The following is a 22,097-nucleotide window of genomic DNA, read 5'->3' on the forward strand; positions in this document are numbered from 1 at the left end:
TCATAGGAAATAAACTAAGGGTTGCTGGAGGGATGGGGGTAGACTGATGAATCACAGACCTCTACCTCTGAAACTAATAATACATTATATGTCAATTAATTGAATTAAAATAATTTTAAAAAATAAAAAAATAAAAGCAGCAACTAGGCCCTTTAGCTATAGGGCTTCGGGCTGAATAAGTCTCTGTCTCCTTTGCCCTGACCCTCCCCCTCCTATTCTCCTTCCCCTTCTCTCCCTCCCCCTCTCTCACCAAACCTGCCTCCCTCCCTCCAGCACCCCACTGGGTCAGCGCCCTTGACCAGACTCAACCATTCATTTCCAGCTTTTCTTCTCACTAGCCCATTCTCAGCAACCAGCCTGGCCCCTTACTCCCAGCTTTAGTAATTAATTGTGCTATTATTGTGAATTAATCGTACAAGCAAGTCAATGTTTAGCCTAATTAAGAATGAAGCCAACAAATTATTTAAAGCACCACTCCAGCAGAATTTGCATTCAGCCTTGTATTAGCAGCCAATCAAGCTTTTCAGCTATTGACTCAAGTACTTGCAGGCTTCCTGTAATTTCGTTAGTTTCAGGAATACAAAAACTGTATAGTTTAACATTGCTAAAGACTATTTGGACTTTTTTTCTTGCCATTTCCCTCCTCTAAATCGCCTTTAAAATCAAAGAAACACACAGAAACATTCCTTCCTCAGCATGAAACTACCAGTGTAAACAAGGTAGCAGGTCAACCAACTTTGTACTTAAAGAGCAGTAGCAAGTGAAAATCATGTCTCTTAACAGAAAAAAACAAAAACAAAAAAAATCTCCCTGAACCAGGGCTGTTACTTCTAGATCAGTAGTGACTAAAAAGAGGAAAAAAAAAGTTTGAGTAAGGAATCTGAAAGCATTAGTGCAGGTTTTAAAAATAATGAACTTAGGAAAGAAAAAAGTACTGCCTGGAATGAAATTTCGCCCTGAATTTTTCCATTAACGTGTAACTCAGCTTTGGGAAAAATAATGGGCTGGAACCTGTACCTCTGGCAACAGAAACTGAAACTATAAATCAGAGTCTTTTCTGATAGAACACATGGACTTGCGGATGGACCAGAGTAACAGTCATTCATTACAAAATGAGGATAAGAGTATCGGGGGTAAGATCTAGGGCAGCTGTGCACACACCCGAGGAAGCATTAGAGCCTGAACGACTTCTTCCAGCCTTTGGACAAGTCTATGCCAGTCTCTTGCTTGTTGATATTTCCTATTCATCCTTGCTTGCTTTTGCTGTCCCCTCTGTACATAAAAGCCATGCATTTTAGATTGTAGGGAAGTATTTTTTTTAAGATTTTATTTATTTGAGAGAGAGAAGGAGAAAGCACAACAAGGGGAGGGACAGAGGGAGAGAGAGAGAGAGAGAAGCAGACTCCCAGCTAAGCAAGGAGTCCAAGAGGGGGGTTGATCTCAGGACCCCAGGATCACGACCTGAGTGGAAGGCAGACCCTTAACTGACGGAGACATCCAGGTGCCCCATAGAAAGTGTCTATTTTATTTTATTATTTTTTTTAAAGATTTTACTCATTTGTCAGAGAGAGCACAAGCAGGGGGAGCGGCAGGCAGAGGGAGAAGCAGACTCCCCGCTGAGCAGGGAGCCTGATGCGGGTCTTGATCTCAGGACCCTGGGATCATGACCTGAGCTGAAGGCAGATACTTAATGGACTGAGCCCCCCAGGCATCCCTGGAAAGTGTCTATTTTAAGTATTCCCTCCTGTCACCTCTCCTAAGCCAATCACCCTTATAGCATACTCAGAGTGTGTTCATCACACGCAGACATTTAATGAGTGCTCCATGTAAGTTCTTACTTACTAAAACAAAACAGAAGAGAGAGACAATCTATTCCATTTTCATTACACCCATCACCTAATTTGTACCATTTTTTTCCAGGTTCTGAATATGAATATTAATACTTATTTTCAAAATTACCTGAATCACTTTGTCTCGTTTCTCAATTTTTGTCTCTGCAACACCTAACACATATCAATGTATTAATTAATATTTGTAACACTTCTCTGGAAAAGGCTGTATATTAGAAAAAATAAAATGTTCTTTATCATGAACCCTAGAAAACATCAGCTTCTTCATATTCTGCCCTAAGTAGGATGTACTCTTTGGAAACTTATTCCAGTTCACAGAGGAAATTTTATGTTTGTCAAGTGTATAATTTCCTCCGTGCTAAATACGATATTTATCCTTGTAATCCAGAATATAGATGTATATGTGTGCCTATACGTGTTTATATATACTATTACTTAAACTTGCTTAAGAACATAAAAGGGGGCCAAGCACATCATAAGTGCTTATTATAGAGATCACCAGGTGGATTTATTAAAAAAATCCGTTAACAATTAGGAAGGCAAATATTTCAACCCAAGTTTCAGAGATTCAAAAGGAGCAAGATTCTCTTCAGAGAAAACCTGCCTTTGGCCGGTCCAGGCAATCCGCACTGAAAACATGCCCTCTGCTGCCATCAAGTGGCTATTTTCAGAATCGTTTTACGAATACAACCGGAAACTGCCTGCTTTGCTTTCCTACCATTTCATTCCTTACACATTATAGATATTATTCTTTGGGGAATTTAGATATTTGAGAAGGCCAGGCAAACTTTTCCTAAACTAGGGCTTTACACTATGAATGCTGTGAAAATTCCATGACTAAGAAATTCTTCAGAAAGATGATGTCACAAAGGGTAAAAACTCTTCCCAGCCCTAGACTTGCTCAGTTTCGGGTCAGTAAAGACCTCACCATGGACTCTGAAGCACATCTCTCTTTATTTCTGCCAAACAGATTTCTACATAGATTGGCCTTAAGATACCTAGTTGAACAGGGAGGAAAAAAAAAAAAACCTGGGGGTGGAGGGAGTCATTTAGAATCATTTTTAACCAAGGCAAGTCCCATTGCTGTGGAAGAAAATGGTTTCATGTTTCTCACTCCAGTGAGAACACCAGGAGCAGCCAACTTGACTCTTATCAAGTCAGTTCTGGCTAAAACTCTTGAGGTTCAGTCAGACAAACCTAGGGTTTTTGTTCTCCATAAGGAGGTATCAAAGGACTCTAGCTGAACCTAAATTTACAAACAATCCTAGAATTGGGGAAAAAAGCAAATCATTCTAAGGAATCCTCTTTGAAATCCTAAAAGAGCCACAAACCAGGACACATTGTAATCCTCGATGCCAATCAAATTCATTGTAAATAATCCAGGATTCCCCTCTACCACCAGCAATCCATAGTCATGAAACTCGTCAATCATGATATCCACATGCCTATTCTTTCCACAGCCTCTGGCTCCATCATTCCCTGCCTTACAAAGGATGAGGCAATACTTCGGATAACATGGTGTCTCCTAGAGAACCCCAAAAGCACAGTTGTATTAATTTTCCCTAACACCTGATTTTCCTCCAATTTACATTCCAACCTTAAAGTACTTAGTTCATGGTACATGGTAATATGTCTTTTAAAATAGTAATTTAATTTTTTATTAGAAAAACTAAACCACTTGTCCCTTGCTTTGGATTAAAAAAAAATTAAAAAGTGACCCCATGAAAATGTCCTTCTGAACAAGGATGAGGCATATTGGTGAAGAGTTCAAGAGTTAGTCAGAATATGGACTACTGTATTTAGTGTGAAAATAAAAAAGAATCACTTTCAATTTTAGTTAAGACAGACACCCACAAATTCTTATTTCCTGCATATACTGCCTACTTCTTTCAATTTTCAAACACAGCTTGAAAGATAAAAATACAAAGAAAGACTAATAGACTTACAGTGATTGAGCATCAGAATCAATCAGCAATCAACTCTGCACCAGCCTGAGAGCAGGAGGTATTACCAGAATTCACTACTTAATCGCTCAACTCCTTGCTTAATGTCTAAAGTAGAGACTGAATTATAATGTAACTTTAGACAAGTGACAGGACATCTCTGGTCCTCAGCTTCCTGATCTGTAAAATGGAGATAATAAAAACACCTATTGCACAGGGTCATTGTGAGGTTTAACTGAGTACTGGTACTGAGTGCTTAAGAACTGTTAGCCCTCTCTAAGATTGGATTTATTATTAGCTATTGAGTGCTCTACAGTGTGCCAGGGATGACCTATTATTGCATTTAGTTTATTACTTTTAAATCTGCTTCTTTCCTCAGAATAATAACTTCCGGTTAGCAAAGACCTCAGTAGCTCCATAAAATAAAAAGAATAAAAAAAGAATTAGAGAGGAAGTCAACTTCCAAGCAGAAGCTATATTTTATATACTATTTTGACGTATTATTTTCAGCAAGTGCTTAAAAAGTTTTTTATGGGTCCCTTCCCCTTCTGGCCCCAATGCTGACTGCACAACACCTCTCTGACAGACTTCTGGTTGTGTTGGGTAATTCCAAGAGGACCGCTACCCATTGCATTAATACAGGCATGCGCTAAGGCTGAGGCTCCTCCTGACTGGCCCGAGTTAGAGTCTGTAACTCCACCATTTAAAAAGAGACCCAGTAAAGGGCATTATTTGAAACCCAAGAAATAATCACAAACAAAGCTTGTCAGTAACTTTTTTTTTTAAGATTTTTTTATTTATTTGACAGAGAGATAGAGAGTACAAGGAGGCAGGGTGGCAGGCAGAGGGAGAGATAGAGAGGCAGGCTTCCCGCTGAGCAGGGAGGCCCAACTTAGGGCTCGATCCCAGGACCCTGAGATCATGACATGAGCCGAAGGCAGACGCTTAACAACTGAGCCACCCAGGCGCCCCAAACTTGTCAGTAACTTCTTAAAGCCTGAACATTTGATCTAAATATCACATGCCTGAATGTATCCCTTTACTATTCATTTTCTTTAATGGTGAGGGAAAAACAATGAAATTTTAATTGAGCTATCCCTCTTAGCAGTGAACAGTGCTGGCTAAAATCTATACATAACATCAAAACAATTGTACTCCGGAACTGGTTGACAATCTTGCCTAGCCTACATTTAGAAGAAAACGATATCACCTAGCTTTCCAATCTACTGGGGAGAATAGATGGAAACATTCCTTAGGAACTATGTCAGTATACAACAATACCTAAAGTGGTTTATTCTTGTCAGGAATCTAATTTTTAGTGCTATAAGTTAGGCCATTCTCCTTGTATTCTGTTCTTAAAACTTACTAAGAGCAAATCAAGAATTGAAGAAAGTTACAAAAAAAAAAACCACAACTCTATAATCTCCTTGTTATCACCTCTTCATGCGACGGTGATTTGATCAGTGATTTGATAAGTAAAGATCACAACCCTGCATTTAATACAAGGTGGCCCACTTTTAAAATGACCCATTTATAACAAAGGTTTCTCTGTTCGGAACTATCAAGAGTTAAAAAAAAAAAAAAAAGCCACCAGTATCAAATACTTTTATTTAACCAGGCATTGCAGAGCAATGGAACTGCAAATCTGGAGACCTTCATCTTATCCCAGCTTTACTAACTGTGAGATAAACAAGTCAGTAAGATTTCTGGATTCTCATACTCTCTGTGGTTTTACTGAAATTATTACCTGCCCTCAAACTACCCCGCAGAGAAGTCCTCAAGTAGAAAGAACACAAGTATCGCAGAATGCTATAAGCTCCTTGGAGAAAAGACTCTAAATGCTTTAAGTAAGAAAAATGCACAGATTATCTTTATTTACAGTAGAATATTTGTGAAGAGTTAGGCTACTACGAACTAAAAAATTCTCTGAATTTTTACAAGTTTCAAACATAACACTCACCACAGTAGAAAGGGGAAAGATAACCTACCCCATGTTCCCATCCATTAGAAGAATCGTGTTGTATATGTGAGAAAATATGAAGAGAAACAGAATTGTGCTGAAGAACATTGTCATCCATGACCCATGATCCTCTCGAAACATTTTTAACCGGAGCAACTGACCTGCAATATAAGATATTATTAGAAATCAGTGTCCATCATGACTCACAATTCACACAGCTTTGCTTTCTTTTACTGAATCTCTCTTATCTATTTTCTGAGGTCTTTGCCATAGAATTGCCTTATGGGTCAAACCACTCTACTAATGTCCTTTCTGGTTTTGGTCAATAAATGATCACGGATGAAGTTCAAGACGGTCCCCATATCATCCTGGAGCAAATAATACTAACATGAGACTCTAGGATAGTTCAGAGAACATTCATGATGCTGCCCTGAAAACAAGAGGAATTAGAGCGCTGACACCTGTTTTCTATTTCACTAATGTGTCTTTGGTTTCCTGTATACTGAAGCTACTTCAGGCAAATGGTAGAGACATTGTGTAAGTTCCACATAATTCCCTTTGCTTCCATAGGCCCACCCCCAGTACTGACAAGACAACAAAACCAAGGTAGATCCAATTGTTGAAGGTACATGAAAACTTAAAAGGAAAAATACGGTGTCTGGCATAAGATCCAGACGACATACCCTCACTCTCAGCTAAAACATCCACGCTTGCATACAGGCCTGTGCATAAGTGTGTGTGGGTTGAAGGGGTCAGATGGGAGGGTAGGAGGGGGTAGCATGTACATGTTACGGAGCTTGGTGTGGCTCTCAGCAAAAGGATGTTTCCACCCTTATGCCTAAAATTCCATTACATAGATAAATGCGAAGATAAGAAAGAATCTTAAAATGCAAATATTTCAGGGAGGGAAAACATGTATAGATGAATACTAAAATAAACATTACTAATATCAGAATTAATGCAGAAACATTTCAGTAGAGAAGAGAAGTGAGAGCATTACTATCCTGAAAATTGAGAGAGCTGACAAACCATGGGAGTGAGAAGAAAATGAACATAGGTCACCCTGGCTTCTCCCAAGATAAACTTTGTCTAGTAGGCTTATTTCCATTCCTGAGAAAGTTATCTAAATAATGATAAGAGAGATGATACACACATATAAACTACAATTAAAATAAAGTAGGCCTTAAATCCTATAATAGAATTTCTCACTAGAGAAAATATTCCCTTTTTATTCATGATATGTCAAAGTTATGAAAAAGATACACATATTTCCATCTGGAAATTGTCTCTCTAGGGATGGACAGTAGCTCTCATGTAGGTTACTGAAGATAGGAAGAAATCTTTTAAGATTTAATTACTAAGTTTTTCTTGTACCTCACTTTTATTAAAATAGCACTTTAGATTTCATTTGGAAACCAGAAACATTATACTAGCCAAAACTTTAAATAGAGCAAAAAAAAAAGGAGATTTGGTTACATCATCTGGTTTCTTGGCCTGCGCAAGAGAAGCAAAGGGCAAACCTGAAAGTCAAGGGAAGAAGGACATGGAAAACTCTCTACTGAAGTAAACAATGCTAGCAGAGCAAATTACAACTTCACAGAACTTGCTGATTAACTGAATCAATGGTTATGGAAAACCAGAGATCTGCAAGTCTCCACACAATATGTTGTCAGGAATATGATAAGTAGATATTAAGCACAGAATGCTTGAGAGTAAAAAACTCATGCCATAAATATCATAAAGCAAACTGTAAAGAATATTATTCATTTGTTGAGCAAAATATTGAATGTGTTCTGATGACATGTCAGCAATGGTTCTAGGTACTAGAGATACAGCTGAGAGCAAGGCAGAAAGGTGTTTGAAGTCCATCATTATTTGGGTGGTTAATGAAAATGTGATCTTATTTTAGGCTCATGGGCTCTCTTTGTTCAAGGTTTCCTTAGCTTCAAGTCCTTTCAGCTTCAAACTAAGATTTATTTAGTTCAGCACTTTAGACTGAAGAACAGCAAAGACCAGCAATTAGAGTTCCTTGAAAATTTAAATGTGAATTTCCTTCTTAACATATGCATATGTCAAAAAAATTACTAATGGATGTACTTTAAAAGTCAAATCATAATGCTGGCGATTGAAGAGTGCTTTGCAAATAAAACACAGTAGATTAACTGTGCACTGGCTGAAATAACACAAAGTCAGTAAAAAGGGAAATGTGACAGTACCATTTATGCTGTCATTGCCAAGCTCATTGTCTGGCACTAATTTCAGTCATTAGAGTCATTAGAACAAAATGGCAGGTTAACATGGCCTGAAATTCACTTGTGATGCATAATACAAGTGCTGCAATATACGAAGGACAGCACTGGTGTGGCTCCAATGTTCAGTCAAATCACATTATAGAAATTCCCCATAAGTTACTTCAAGGTTAACTCACTGGGTGTCCATCCTATTGCTAGAAACACGTATGCATAGATTGCCATCAGTTGGCTGCTGGCATAAGTGACTTCTCATCAAACTAATCAGATCAGGAACCTCAGTGTTACCTGAGGATGTCACACAAAAATGTGTTGTCTCTGCCCTATAGTATGACCATACATTTGGTCTGCCTGGGACAACAGTGGCTTATAACTGTTGTCCTGACACAATTATTCAGAACGCCCCCTTCGTTTCTTAAGTGTACTGGTTTGGGTAATAAATTATATGCCACCTTCTCTGTAGATCACAGAATTCAGAATTTTATCACACTTTCCTTTAGAGGAGTTTCAGTAAATAACTGAGTGAAGACAGTCCTATAGGTCAACAAGAGTAAAAGGGCATCACTGAGAAGGTGGGTACATTCCTGACAAGGTCATAAGTGACTTTTATTTTAACCATAGATACATTTATGAATATGAGTGTATATTTATATTAATAAAATTTGTCTTGGACTGTATGGACCATCACCTTTGATAAGGTCAAGGTAATTGGAAAATTAATCTTCGAACAAGCGGAAGCATTAAGATGGTACACGAGCCTATAGAGGTGTTGGAAGACACAAGGATTGGCTGTTACAAATGCTGGTTAAAGTCAACTGAAATGCCCTAAAACCTCAAAATCTTTCCTGGAAATACAGTGGGTTTAAGGCCAGGAAGATGTTATAAAATTTTAACAAGATTAATGATCTAAAAGCATATTTAAAAATATATGATGGGGGCGCCTGGGTGGCTCAGTTGGTTAAACCGCTGCCTTCAGCTCAGGTCATGATCCCAGGGTCCTGGGATCGAGCCCCACATCGGGCTCCCTGCTCATGTAGGAAGCCTGCTTCTCCCTCTGCCTGCCGCTCCCCCTGCTTGTGCTCTCTCCCCCTCTCTCTCTCTCGCTCTCTCTGTGTGTCAAATAAATAAATAAAATCTTAAAAAAAAAGAATTCCTTCTTAATAAATAAATAAATAAATAAATAAATAAATAAATAAATAAAAATATATGATGACCCCACATATGTAGTGGAAAATAAAAAGAGGAAAATGTAATAGGGAGAAGTCTGGAGAAACTGCTTGGTTTCTTGGGGGATTTTTGCTGCTGTGTTCTCATCGGCAAAACACAAAGAAATATTTCCTTTCTACCTCACAACCAGACTTTTATCCTGTGTTCTGGGTACCTTTTGTTCAAGTGCGGTTCTCACAAGGAAGCCTTGAACAAAGAAATAAACAATCTCAGAGGAAAAGAAGAAGAGTCTGTACTTCCACGCAAGAGACAGGGGTAGCCCTACTCCTGGGAATTTGTTAAAGCAAGGGATTTGATAGAGCGAGGGCTTCTAGGTTCATGGAGGATACGAAGATTTAGGCCTCCAAGGTGGCAGAACATCATTTGGATTTGATTTAATGGATGGTGGTGAAAGCCAATAGCAAGGGTCATGGCACTGAAAGTCAGGTAAGGAGACTGAGTTAGCCCCTAGGGCATAAGGTCAGTAGGGCAGTCACCAACCTCCATTAGGAACACAACAACCTGGGCAGGACCCAGACAACTGTTGGAGGAAATCATCGAAAGGACATGATGACCAGGTGACCCTCAAGCCAGACCTAGGCAATCGGAGGCTCCTGACCCCTTCCCCTGTTATTGGAATGCTCGTTCTACCCACCACTCCCACCATGGGAGCTGTTTTTAACAATGCAGTATTGAGAGAGCAATGAGTTGGTGCAACTGTCCAGACGGTATAAGTGACTGAACTCCGTTGAGACCTCTATATGAATTTTAAGATTGTAGTGGGTAAGTGCAGAGATCTACTTGTCTTATGGCCACTGAAGGCAAGCCTCGTATATGTTCTCTTGCTTATTAAAACCACCACCTCCCAAGTGGGAGGTGCCTGACTCTTTCTTCGGTCTTTCCTTGCCCTCCATGGGTGGTGACCAGTGTCAGATTTTACCTGAGAAATTCCCAAGTTTGCAAACCAACATCATCTTAAACAGTACCATAGCGCCAAAGAGGGGGCCGGAGACCATCACCCAAGCAGCATTAGAAGAAGCAGGGAACAGGTAAATATAGACTGAGGGATTTGTTTCCAGGACCCCTGTAGCCTTAGGACTATTTTAAATTTTAGTGATAAAAAAAGATAAGGTGAAAAATAACCAATATTGTACTCTCTGCTCGCCTCAGTAAGCAGGAATCAGAGCAAGATTTATATAATATAGAAGAAAAACTGTGGCATTTACACATAAGACCCTGACCAGGAAATATAAAAGGACAAATGAAGGTGGCACTTTCCTCAAGAGGACTTCAAACTGAATTAATACTGCTATCCATTAAGCCTCCTGCTCCAAACTCTCCTATATTTGATGTGGCCAGCCATATACACAATGTATATTTGCATGTACATAATGGATACATATGTAAGACAAACATGTAATCTACAGCAAATTAAAAATTTTTAATTTGTTGAGGTCAGTAGCTGGTTATAGTCAAAGTTGGAATAGCAGGCATTCCACATTGCAGTAAGAATGCTCTCTGTTGCCAATAACAGAAAAGGAAGGAAGGAAGAAAGGAAGGAAGGAAGGAAGGAAGGAAGGAAGGAAGGAAGGAAGGAAGGAAAAATGGAAGGAAGAAGGGGAGGGGAGGGGAGGGGTGGGGTGGGGAGGGAGAGGGGAAGGGAAAGGAAAAGAAAAAACTAAAAACCAGCTTAAATTATAAGGAGTCTTTTATTTATTGGCTTCTCATATTTTCTAACAAACATGTTTATTTCCTAAAAAAAAATAATTAATTTTCTCCTTAACATATATGTTTAGAAAATAGTATAGATTTAGTTTAACTAAAGAAATGAAATGACTTCAAGCAAGGCTTGATCCAGCACTCAAACAAGGCTTGATTTATCTCCATTTCCCAGCTTGATTTCTTCAAGGTGAAGAAATGAAACTTGTTTCATGTAACTTGTTTCCTTATCAAACTTCTTTTCCTCAACACATTTATTTCCTGTGCACCCCAGACCTGCCTTACGCTTGCCTTGCAAAACCCCAACTCTGATTCAACACTACAGTTTGCTTTCTCAGATTTCGGTAAACTGCTATGCAAAAAAGTTACACGAGTAGATTAATAAGCCACTACATAATCATGATTCCCCGGTTTCAGCAGCTCCTGCAGTCCTGCACATTAATAGTTTTCCATCGTAGCCAGCTCCTCCAACATGTTCATACATACCCTTTGTAGTCCCAAGATGACTGTAGAAATTCTGAGTAATGTGCCTTCATTTTTGTCCAGGGAGGAAAACATAATGCTTCTGCCCCACTATTTCTAAAGAAAGTTACGTGACTCACTCTCATTGAGCTTGTTTGGGTCCTGAACCAATCACCAGTAGCAATGATTAGCTAAGCCTATGTCACATGTTACACTCCTAGAGCCAGATTAAGTTGATTACCTAGTACTACATTGATCCACAAATGTAAATCAAGTATGGCAAACATTGTTGAAAACAGCAAAACCATGGGATGGAAGATCCCTGGTCCTTGAATCACTGCTTAGAACAAAGGTACCTGCCATGTTTTGGCTTTATATGAGTGAGAAATTCAATTGAGATGCACCCACTATATATTTTGGAGATTTTTATTATTGAAGCTAACATTACCTTACCAGATAGACGATGACCAATGGATCAAAGGCCCAGAGAAGGAAAAAAGAGGGGGCGGGGCTTAAAACGACCCACATGGAATCTTTATTTCTTAGTCTTTATATCCCAAGTACTCAGCAGAATATATGGTAAAATATCTGCATTAAATTATGATGGACAGATTCTAGAAGGAAAATTAAGACCTACTCACAAGAAAGGGCACACATTTTCCAAAAGAAAAATTCTGTAAGTAAAATATGGGGGGAATATATCTTGTTGGCAAACTCACACAGCTCACACAGCTCAACCTCAGAACACCTAAGGCCCAAGACTTTGTATAATTTATCGTCTACTTGTGTGTGCCACATCCATCCATAAACTGTGAGGACCATAGCTGTCTTCTTCCCCACTGGTATCACCATGGCACTGGTACATAGCATGTCTTAGATAGTTGTCCAACTGCCAACAATGAAGGGACACAATACAATATAGAGCAACAGTGTACAAATGAACAAAAAAGATATTCCACTGTATAGCTAAAATCCTGCATCTCTGCAGATCTGACGATTACACCCACCCCCTGTGCCGTATGGAACCCATCCGGTTCTTTGACCTTCACCTCCTCCACATTTTCTCTCCATCTATTACCCTCCTCTTGAGCTCTATATAGCATGAAACTTGTTTCCATCTCAAACTTTCCTCAACACACTTATTTCCTGTGCACCCCATACCTGCCTTATGCTTGCCTTGCAAAACCCCAACTCTGATTCAACACTACAGTTTGCTTTCTCTGATTTCGGTAAACTGCTATGCAAAAAAGTTACACGAGTAGATTAATAAGCCACTACGTAATCAGGATCCCCAATTTCAGCAGCTCCTGCAGTCCTGCACATTAATAGTTTTCCTTGTACTCGTCAATCTCTTTCCCATTCTCCTCAGCATCCACTTCACATTTTACCTCAAAGCTCCTACTAAGCCTCTTTCACTCTCAGACTATGACCTTGGCTCAACCACCAGGAAATATCACTGCCACCAAACATGATTTCCTTCAACTTCCTGCCCAGTCACATGCATCTGCTTACCTATCCCCACTTCCTTCCCTTGTTTCTCAGAGAATGCAGTGCTCATCCCACCAAAGGACCCACATGTGCCTTCTTAAAACCATACCCTCCCCTCTCTTGGGGCCTTGGCCCATCAGCTTTTTCTCTCCCTTGTATTTCGAATCTCTCTCTTTCTCCTGGTTCTCTTCCCTTTGCCTCTAAAGCCTCTGAAGTCCAACCTAAAAGCAATGCTTTCTTGACCCCATGTCCTTGAACTGTCATCCATTCTTCTTCCCTTGTTGTCCAGATTTCGAGAAAAAGTAATATGCATCATGCCCACTCCCTGAGATCTTACCGGCAATGCAAACATTCTACTGAAATCATTCTGGCAAATGTTAAAGACTCCCACATTGCCAAATCCTGTAGAAATATACTGCCCTTTAATTTACAGGACATCTCTTTTGCATCTGACAAAGCAGTTGTTCATGCTTGTCCTTTTTGACAGTAACTTCCCTAGCTTCTTGAATACCAAATACTCCTTGCTTTTTTCTACTTTCCTGATTATTCTCAGTCACCTTTTTGGGCATCTCCTCTACTTGTCCCATAAATGATGATGTTCCCCATGGTCTGTCCTCAGTTTTCACCTTTCTCATATCACTACGTGATCTCATCCACTGTTATGGGTTTAATATCCAATATCTCCAGCATAAACTTTTCCTCCCAAGCTTCAGACTGAAAGAGTCACCTGCTCACTCTCCTCCTGCATTTCCTGTGGGCCTTAACATGCAGGTCAGAGATGATCTCTTCCAGGTAGTTATCTTCACTGTTAAATATTTCATATACTAGAGTCATAGTCAGAAAGAGTTCATAGGATGTACTCTGTCAGGAAGTAATAAGTTCCCTTCAGTGCAGATAAGAAGGAATGGCCACTAGCCAGATATAGTTTAAAGGGTGGGATTATGTGATTTTTAAGATCCCGTACAACTCTAGGGTTGTAGGATTTGTTTAGTCAGTGAGAGATTACTGTAGTCTGCTAACTCAAAATACTTTAAATTAAAAAGAGAAATCCTTACCTACTGAGAGAAAAAGAGTAAATGTTCCTCCTTATGTTTTATCTGTCATTGTATGCCTCTCTCATGTATAAAATGAAGCTAAAGCAACACACTGATAAGATTCCTTAAAGGCCAACTTAATATTTAACACTTTATATGGGAACATTTGACAATAATCTAAATCTTATTTCTTATGTCTAGAATAAGAGAATAAAATTGGATCAGAGCATTTCAATACTAATTGAACTTCACTTCACTTCCAATCAGACCAAAATAAGTACATGAAGTATTCACAGGTGATTTGTGTTAATTTCTAGTTTATAGGAACACGACATGATATGATTTTTTTTTAAGATTTACTAATTGAAAAATGGCAACAGAATAAAAATAACTAAAATAAAACAGTCCATGGATGGGACATTAATAAAGAAAATTATCTAACAAAACACAGCAGAATATCATTAGGGAGAAAGGATGTTCTAGTTATACAAATGTAGCATTATATAAAGTACAAGCATAAAATTTTGTACCCTAAGAGCACCACTCTATTAATATTCAGATCAAGTCTTGTTATTTCAGTGTACAAAGAAAATTTAAAAAACATTGAAGAGATGGTTTTTCTTCACATTAGGAGTAGGAGCTTACACACAAAATGTTTGTTAGTCACTGAATTTGACAGAAAACCAAATACTGAGAATTGAAATATAATCCCATAAAATACTATAAATACATATTACAATGTATAATTCAAAAGAGGTTCTAAAAAAAAAAAAATAAGACTTTGGTTGGATACCTAGCATAAATGATGGTGTTTTCAGACCTAGAGTGTAATGTCAACTTCAAAAGCGTACATATTACAAACTTTTAGTAAAGTATATATCTACTAAATAAACACATCTTGACATAAATAATTCTCCACAGAAAAAACAGTAATAAACCTTCCATTTTATTGAGAGAGTTGAAATATTTTACTGTAATAATATGGCTTTTTCATTAGACTATTCTTAGGATTAACTGACCTAAATTGCTTATTATTGCTCAATATGAAAAAGTATGACCCCAAAAGGAAATCAAAGTATTCATTTATTATTATCTTCTACTTTTCCTGTTAAGGAAAAAATAGCCACTGAATAAAAAGAATACTAAATTAACATTACATCTTAGCTTGTAGCCTAAGATTTAGCAGCACACTTAATTTAAACATATAAATTATACATATATGATAATATGATATATATATTGAATATTATAATATCTTATAATTTTCATGAAATCAATTTGCTCTATATCTTCCAGACTTGTATGGGTGAAATCAACCTAAATAGCATTTTTAAGATCCAAACCCATCAAAAAAGTTAAAATTTATAAAATATGTTCAGAAATGTTAGAGGTTGTAGTTATTATCACAATTTTGTATTTCAAAATGGGAAACAAGATAGAAAATATAGCTCCCTATTTTTAAAAAATTAATGTAATCATCACTATTAATAAAATTTTATGCCTTCATCATTATATTGATATCAGTTTTGAAAAGCAATAATATACTTTTAAAATAAGTTTTTGGGATGCCTGGGTGGCTCAGTCAGTTAAGCGACTGCCCTTGGCTCAGGTCATGATCTCAAGGTCTTGGGATTGAGCCCCGCATCAGGCTTCCTGCTCTGCGGGGAGCCTGCTTCTCTCTGTCACTGGCAGTTGAGAGCTGGGTCCCTGATCCACCCTCGTAGCTGGGAAGATCAGAGGGTACCCAGGACGCTCCCAGTGGCTTGCTCTCTTAAAAGTCTCTTGCCTTTTGTCTCCCCACTCCCTGCGTTCTTGTGTCTCTACCTTCTCCCTCGGGCCCTTCACCTTCTGCCAAGGTGCTCCCCCTACTGTGCTTTCTCACTCTCTCTCTGTCAAATAAATAAAAATAAAATCTTAAAGTAAGTTTTCATTTGATTTCAGGCATTCTATTAATCCATCTAAAAAGGAAACATTGAATTGGCAAGACTAATCCCCTGTAGGCTGATCCATGGTTTGAAGCAATTGTAATCAATCACAAGGTGATTGTCCACAGGGCTTGAACAGTAGCTCCTGATCATATATGGAGTAGAGAAGACAAGCGGGTCTGATCCTCCCACAACCATAGATGCTAGGAAAGAAAAACCAGGCCAGAGGTGAAAGTTTTTGTATTTCTATTATCTGCATTCAGTTACCCAGGTCTCTTGACTCTTCCTTTCTATCTTGAACTTGGTTTTCATTCATAGTTTCCCATAAGTCCTCTGACTCTTGCAGACTGGTCTCTTGTACTTGCAAACTTGCCATTTTCTCTTCAGGTTCCATTTTTAAACTTACTAAAGAAAGATATTAAAAATTCATAACAGGTTTCCACTTCCATATATAAGATGCCTGGAAATCACTACTTCATCCTAACAACAAGTACCAAGCTGAACAGATTTTAAAATGAACAAGTCTCCTAGGACCTGTAAGAGAAGTGAGGACACAGGGCAAACTACTGCCCCTCAAGACTGGATAGACAGACAGCAAATAGAAGGAGCTTACCAGAGCAGAAACTCACAAGTGAAACTGCCTTGGGAATCAGTGCTGGGGCAGGAAAACTTGAACTGTAATAAACAAATTGCTAGAGGCTCAGTGTAGAAGCTAAAAACTCCAGGAAAACACAGCCATAGCAGACACCTCATGCTTTTGTAATTTTTACCTCTAGAAGCTCAACCAGGATCCCATAGTAAACACTGGAGAAACCAAACCCAACCGGCTGAGGTATCTGTCAGAGCCTTCTGACCTGGATGAAAGGTCAGCCTACTCTAGTCATCGTCTTCCAATTAAAGTGGCAGAGAGGTGAGTAAGAAGTACTTTTGAAGTTCACAGTCCAGAAGTAGAGTCTCACTAAAAGACTGAGACCTAATTATAGGACTATAGAACATTCCTTCTCCCCCCATACCTCACCACCACATTGCTAAAGCATTCCTTTTACCTGGTACATCATGTTGAGTTGTCAAAAAGTAAAAAGCATATTAAAAGGAAAACAAAAAACACCATTTGAAGAGACAAAGCAAGCATTGGAACCTGACATGGCAATGATATTAGAATTATCAGACCAGGAATTTAAAGCAATGACTAATAGGCTAAGGGCTCTAATGGATAAAGTAGAGAGTATGCAAGAACAGCTAGGAAATGTAAGCAGGGAGATGGATTTCCTAAGAAAGATCCAAAAGAAATGTGGGAGATAAACACTGTAACAGAAATTAAGAATGCCTTTGATGGGCTTATTAATAGGCTAAACATGCTGAAGAAAGAATCTCTGAATTGAAAGATATCTCAATAGAAATCCCCAAAAGTGAAAACCAAAGAGAAAAAAGACCAAAAAAGGTAGAAGAGAATACACAAAGACTCTGTGGGACAACTAGAAAAGGTATAACATATGTGTAACAGGAATACTAGAAGGAGAAGAAAAAGAAAAAGGAACAGGAGAAATATTTGAAAAATAATGACTGAGAGTTTCCCCAAATTAATGTTCGACATCAAATAACAGATCTGGGAAGCCCAAGAAACATCAAGCAGGATAAACGCAAAACAAAACAAAACTCTACATTTAGGTATATCATGTTCAAGCCACAAAAAATCAAAGATAAAGAATAAAATCCTGGAAAAACACAGGGACCACATGGAAAACTGTGGCCTAGAGTTTGAGGCAGTCTGAGTGGGTCAGAAACAGAAATTGAAATTCAGGGCTCCCAATGCAACCATGACATGAAGAATCAAAATCAGAAAAAAGGAAACCCAAAAAGTGAGCCCAAACATCTAATACAATTTCCCACAGAGCATTTGCTGACACCTAAACTATGTAGGTAAGAGTCAAAACCAAGCACAGAACAGCTGATAAGAAAAAAAAGCTAAGCATAGATTTTAGCAGTCTCATGATGCTCAGGAAACAAAAACGAATTCAGGATACACCAAAGTAGAACTCTGACCAAAATTCGGGGTGTCAATTGTGACACATGAAGGACTATATCCTAGAAGTAAGGACAAACCAGAAACAGACCAACCCAAAGAAAGCCTGAAGCCCAGTTTCTATCTGCTTATCAGGAGAAACTAAATTTTCCCTAGGGATGATCATCATGAACCTTTAAAATTCTTCACATGTTATCTCTGATATTCAAGTTAAAAAAAATAGGCACACAAGGAAACAAGACAAGAAAAACTTAGTGAAAATCAAGAGAAAAAAAGAGACAATATAAACAGACTCATTGATGATGTATATATTGGAGTTCTAAAACATAGAAGTCAAAATAATTATAATCAATATGGTCCAGAAAATAGATGAGAAGACTATGAATTTTACCAAAGAACTGGAAACTATTTTTGAAAATCAACTGGAATATCTAGGTCTGAAAATAATAACTGAAATTAATAACCATAGATTTACTAAGTTACATATGTACATACTATGTGATCCCATTTATATGAATTTCTAGAAAATGCAAATTAAATAGAACCATAATTGCCTAAAGGTGTGAAGGGATGGGAGAAAGGGATTACCAAAGCTCATAAAGAAACTTTTATCTTGATTGTGGCAACGGATGGATACATATGTCAAAGTTTATAAAACTATACAGTTAAATATGTGCAGTATGTCAATTACACCCCCATAAAGTTACTTAAAATTAAAATAATAATACTATCTTTTAGGATTTAAAACACACGTGGAATTTAAGTTTATGACAAAAGTAGGTCAAAAGATAGAAAGAGGTAAATAGAGTTAAAAGCTGTAAAGTGTTTTTTTTTAAGATTTTATTTATTCATTCATAAGAGACAGAGAAGGAGAGAGAGAGAGAGGCAGAGGGAGAAGCAGGCTCCCCACTGAGCAGGGAGCCTGATGCGGGACTCGATCCCAGGACCCCGGGATCATGACCCGAGCTGAAGGCAGACGTTCAACCATCTGAGCCAGCCAGGCGCCCTAAAAGCTGTAAAGTTCTTGTAAAGTGTTGTCAATAATAATTAAAGATAAACTCCAGTAAGTCAATTATGTGTGTTTTACCTTTCAGGATAATCACTAAAAGAATAAAAATAGTATAACTAACAAAGTAATAGAATGAGAAAAAATAAAATATAAAAAATATTTAATTTATCCAAAGGAAAGCAAAAAGGAGGAGAAAATAACTTAGGAAAGATAAGGCAAACCAAAAGCTAGCACATAACAAACTGCTAGATTTAAACACAGATATATTGGTAATTAATAAGTGAAAATGGACTAAATATTCCACTTAAAAGACAACTGTCAGAAAGATTTAAAAAAATTTTAAAGCATAAAAATTGAGAGTATATTCCTTATATACCTTTATTTAAAAATCTTCTAAAGGTTGCACTTCAAGGAAAATGAAACTGACTCAGAAATTACCTCTGTAGAAATACCTGAGACAAAAAGGAATGGTGAGAAAAGAAACTGATCAGCATTATCAAATCTAAACAAATATCATTTGTATAAAATAATAAAAATGTCAATGTCTACTTTGTGGGTTGAAAAAAAGAACTAGAATACTGAGCAAGTCCATATAAGTAGGAAGAGGTTGATCCAATTAAAATGTTCTAAAGAACTTTCATCATTTGGGAGGTGATTAAGACACTGATTAGCTGGAGACTTGCTAGATTTTTAAATATGCATAATAAAATTGCAAGGGTAGCCACTAAAAGAGTGGCCATTGAATGCATGACTTATACACTAAATAGAGATGTATAAGAGGGATAGAAAGATGAAAGAACAAACAAATGAACAAAAATTCAATCAGCCTCCCCCACCTAAAAAAAAAAATTGCTTGCTACTTCCATTGTTACTACAAAAGAAAGTCTGAATATAAGGAAATATCAAACTGAAGAAGAAAAAGAACAAGAGAGTAAACTCACAGAATGCAAAACAAAGATGATAAGAGCAAAAAAATGAACTGAAGGCAAAAATAAAATACAGACCATAAACAAAGTAGAAAAATTGTTTTTATAAAGCAGACAAATCTTTGACTAGACTAATGAAGAAAAAGGAAAACACTAAAAAGTACTAGAATTATGTTAATTTGAACCTGAAATTCAGATGTGATTCATTTTTTTCTCACCCTGAATTTCATAGCTTATGAAAATATTTCTCAGAACAACAACAATTCAGTTTCTGAATTTCTATACAAGAAGAGTTTAGAAGAAACAATCCAATTGGAAGTGGGGAAAAGAGTATTGAATCAAGTTATATAGCACTTTACGTAAAATGTTGGAAAAAAAACAATTATCCATAAATGAAAGAGATATGCCAGTAAGTGTTTAAAGACTAAAGCTTCCTGGGTGCTTCTACTGAGTTTTAGAAAGAACTTCACACTGCCAATTTTGAACTGAGTTACTCCACTGAAGTAACAAAGGTTCCTTGACATGCTTGCATTGAATAAATCTAACATATATGAAACCAAGTTCTAGATATACTCTATCTTTATAAACATATATTTAATGAGTCTATAGATTGACAATTTTCTAACTTCATTATCTTTTCAACACCTATTATTTACATAGCTGATAAAAGTACTGGGGATACATGTGTTTAACATGTGCTGTGTTATGCATACGTGGCAGGTGGCTTGTTTGAACCTAAAGTTGGGATTCAGACAGGTCTGAAGAACTGAAAGAAAAAATTTCCAATATTTTCAATAATTTATTTTCTTGAGGTATTCTGGCTAGGTATAAAATAAAATAGGCAAAACAGTATTGTATCTAAAGTACATGATAATACATATTATGGTGAAGTTCAGCCCACTGATCCAGGTCTTAAGCCTTACAAGACATAGGGACGTACCCTTAGGGTATTTAGAAATAAAATACATCATTTAGAGGTGCAAAAAAGACTTTTTTCCACTTTTAGGTGAAAATAAGAACAAATCTGAAATAAGAATGCTTTCATAGAATTCATTATTTTCTTTTAGCAGATTAAGAACTTACAAATTTGGAAGCACTGGGAAACTTTACCATTGGCATGGATCTCAACATTGAGTAGATGAAATCCTGAAGCTGTAGCAGTGTTGAGACACCAGCTTTAAATAGCACCCTCCCCCACCAACAGAGGCAGTGGACTTAAAAAGAGGGTGCTACAATAGAATATAACAGATTACTTCATCAGTCTGTATGATATTCCCCCCGGGGACCACAAGAAACAAGTGTTTGAGATGTTAAAGAAGGCTAGAAATTACAGGTATGCCAAGAAACACTGACATTGGGTTATGCAGATAAATGTGGCCCTCTAACTAATTCAGTACTTTTAACCAAAACAAGCATTTACGAAGTATGGTAGCCAATCTCCAAGATGGTCCCCACTGAGTCTCACCTTTTGTTAGTCATCCCACGTGTAGTATCCTCTCACAATGAATTACAACTGGTCTATATGACCAATAAAATATGGTTGAAGTGATAATGAGTGACTTCCAAGGCCAGGTTGTGAAAGGCATTGCAGTTTCCACTTTGGTCTCCCTCTTGAATTGCTCATTCTGGGGGAAGTCAGCTGTCATGTCGGGGCAATTAAGTTGCCCTATGGAAAAATCTACACGGTGAGGAATTGAGGGCTCCAGTAAACAGCTAACACCAACTTGCCATCCCATTTGAGAGAGCCATCTTGAAAGAGAACCTTCTAATCAAGTCTTCACATGACTGTAGCCCTACCTGATACATTGACATTAACCTCATGAGAGATCCCAAATCAGAACTAAGCTGCTTCTAAATTTCTCACCCAGAAAAACTGTGAGATCACAAATACTTATTCTTGTTTTAAGCCTCTGAATTTTGGGATAATTTGTTAAATAGCAATAAATAACTCTAGGCTCTATAATTATTCTGAAGGCCAATAGGAGCCACTTTAAAATTTGAGTCATGGAAATAACAAAATCTAACATGATATATGATTTTATGAGGAAAGATCAGAGACCACAAAATAGAGATAAAAGTAAAATATTCACAGTATAAATATTTACTTTACCTTAATAAAATGTTTGACATTATGATGACAGAGCAAAAGAACCTTTGTGAAAATTACCTTTCATAGCATGAAAGCCTTGAAATAATTGAATAATTTCAAAGGGCAACCTTTGTGTAGTAAATGTTACTAATGGTATTTTCTTTTGATCTCTACTATAATTCACATAATGCATCATATTTTTCACCATATTTTC

General features: G+C 37.4%; 1 protein-coding gene across 7 annotated transcripts in view; it reads right to left on the reverse strand.

Moving 5' to 3' along the window:
* The window catches only part of TMEM117 (transmembrane protein 117), a 493,780-nt gene that overhangs the window by 393,307 nt on the left and 78,376 nt on the right, over nucleotides 1-22,097 (reverse strand). For all 7 annotated transcript variants that reach the window (XM_073882098.1, XM_073882097.1, XM_073882100.1 and 4 more), the window contains one exon: nucleotides 5,782-5,914. In XM_073882098.1, coding sequence (XP_073738199.1) covers nucleotides 5,782-5,914 — 133 coding nt within the window. The remainder of the gene's footprint in view (nucleotides 1-5,781; nucleotides 5,915-22,097) is intronic.

The sequence above is a fragment of the Callorhinus ursinus genome, unplaced genomic scaffold (genome assembly GCF_003265705.2).
Source record: "Callorhinus ursinus isolate GAN/ISIS: 27379988/994484 unplaced genomic scaffold, GSC_fseal_2.0 scaffold44, whole genome shotgun sequence".
In the NCBI taxonomy this organism is placed as follows: domain Eukaryota; kingdom Metazoa; phylum Chordata; class Mammalia; order Carnivora; family Otariidae; genus Callorhinus; species Callorhinus ursinus.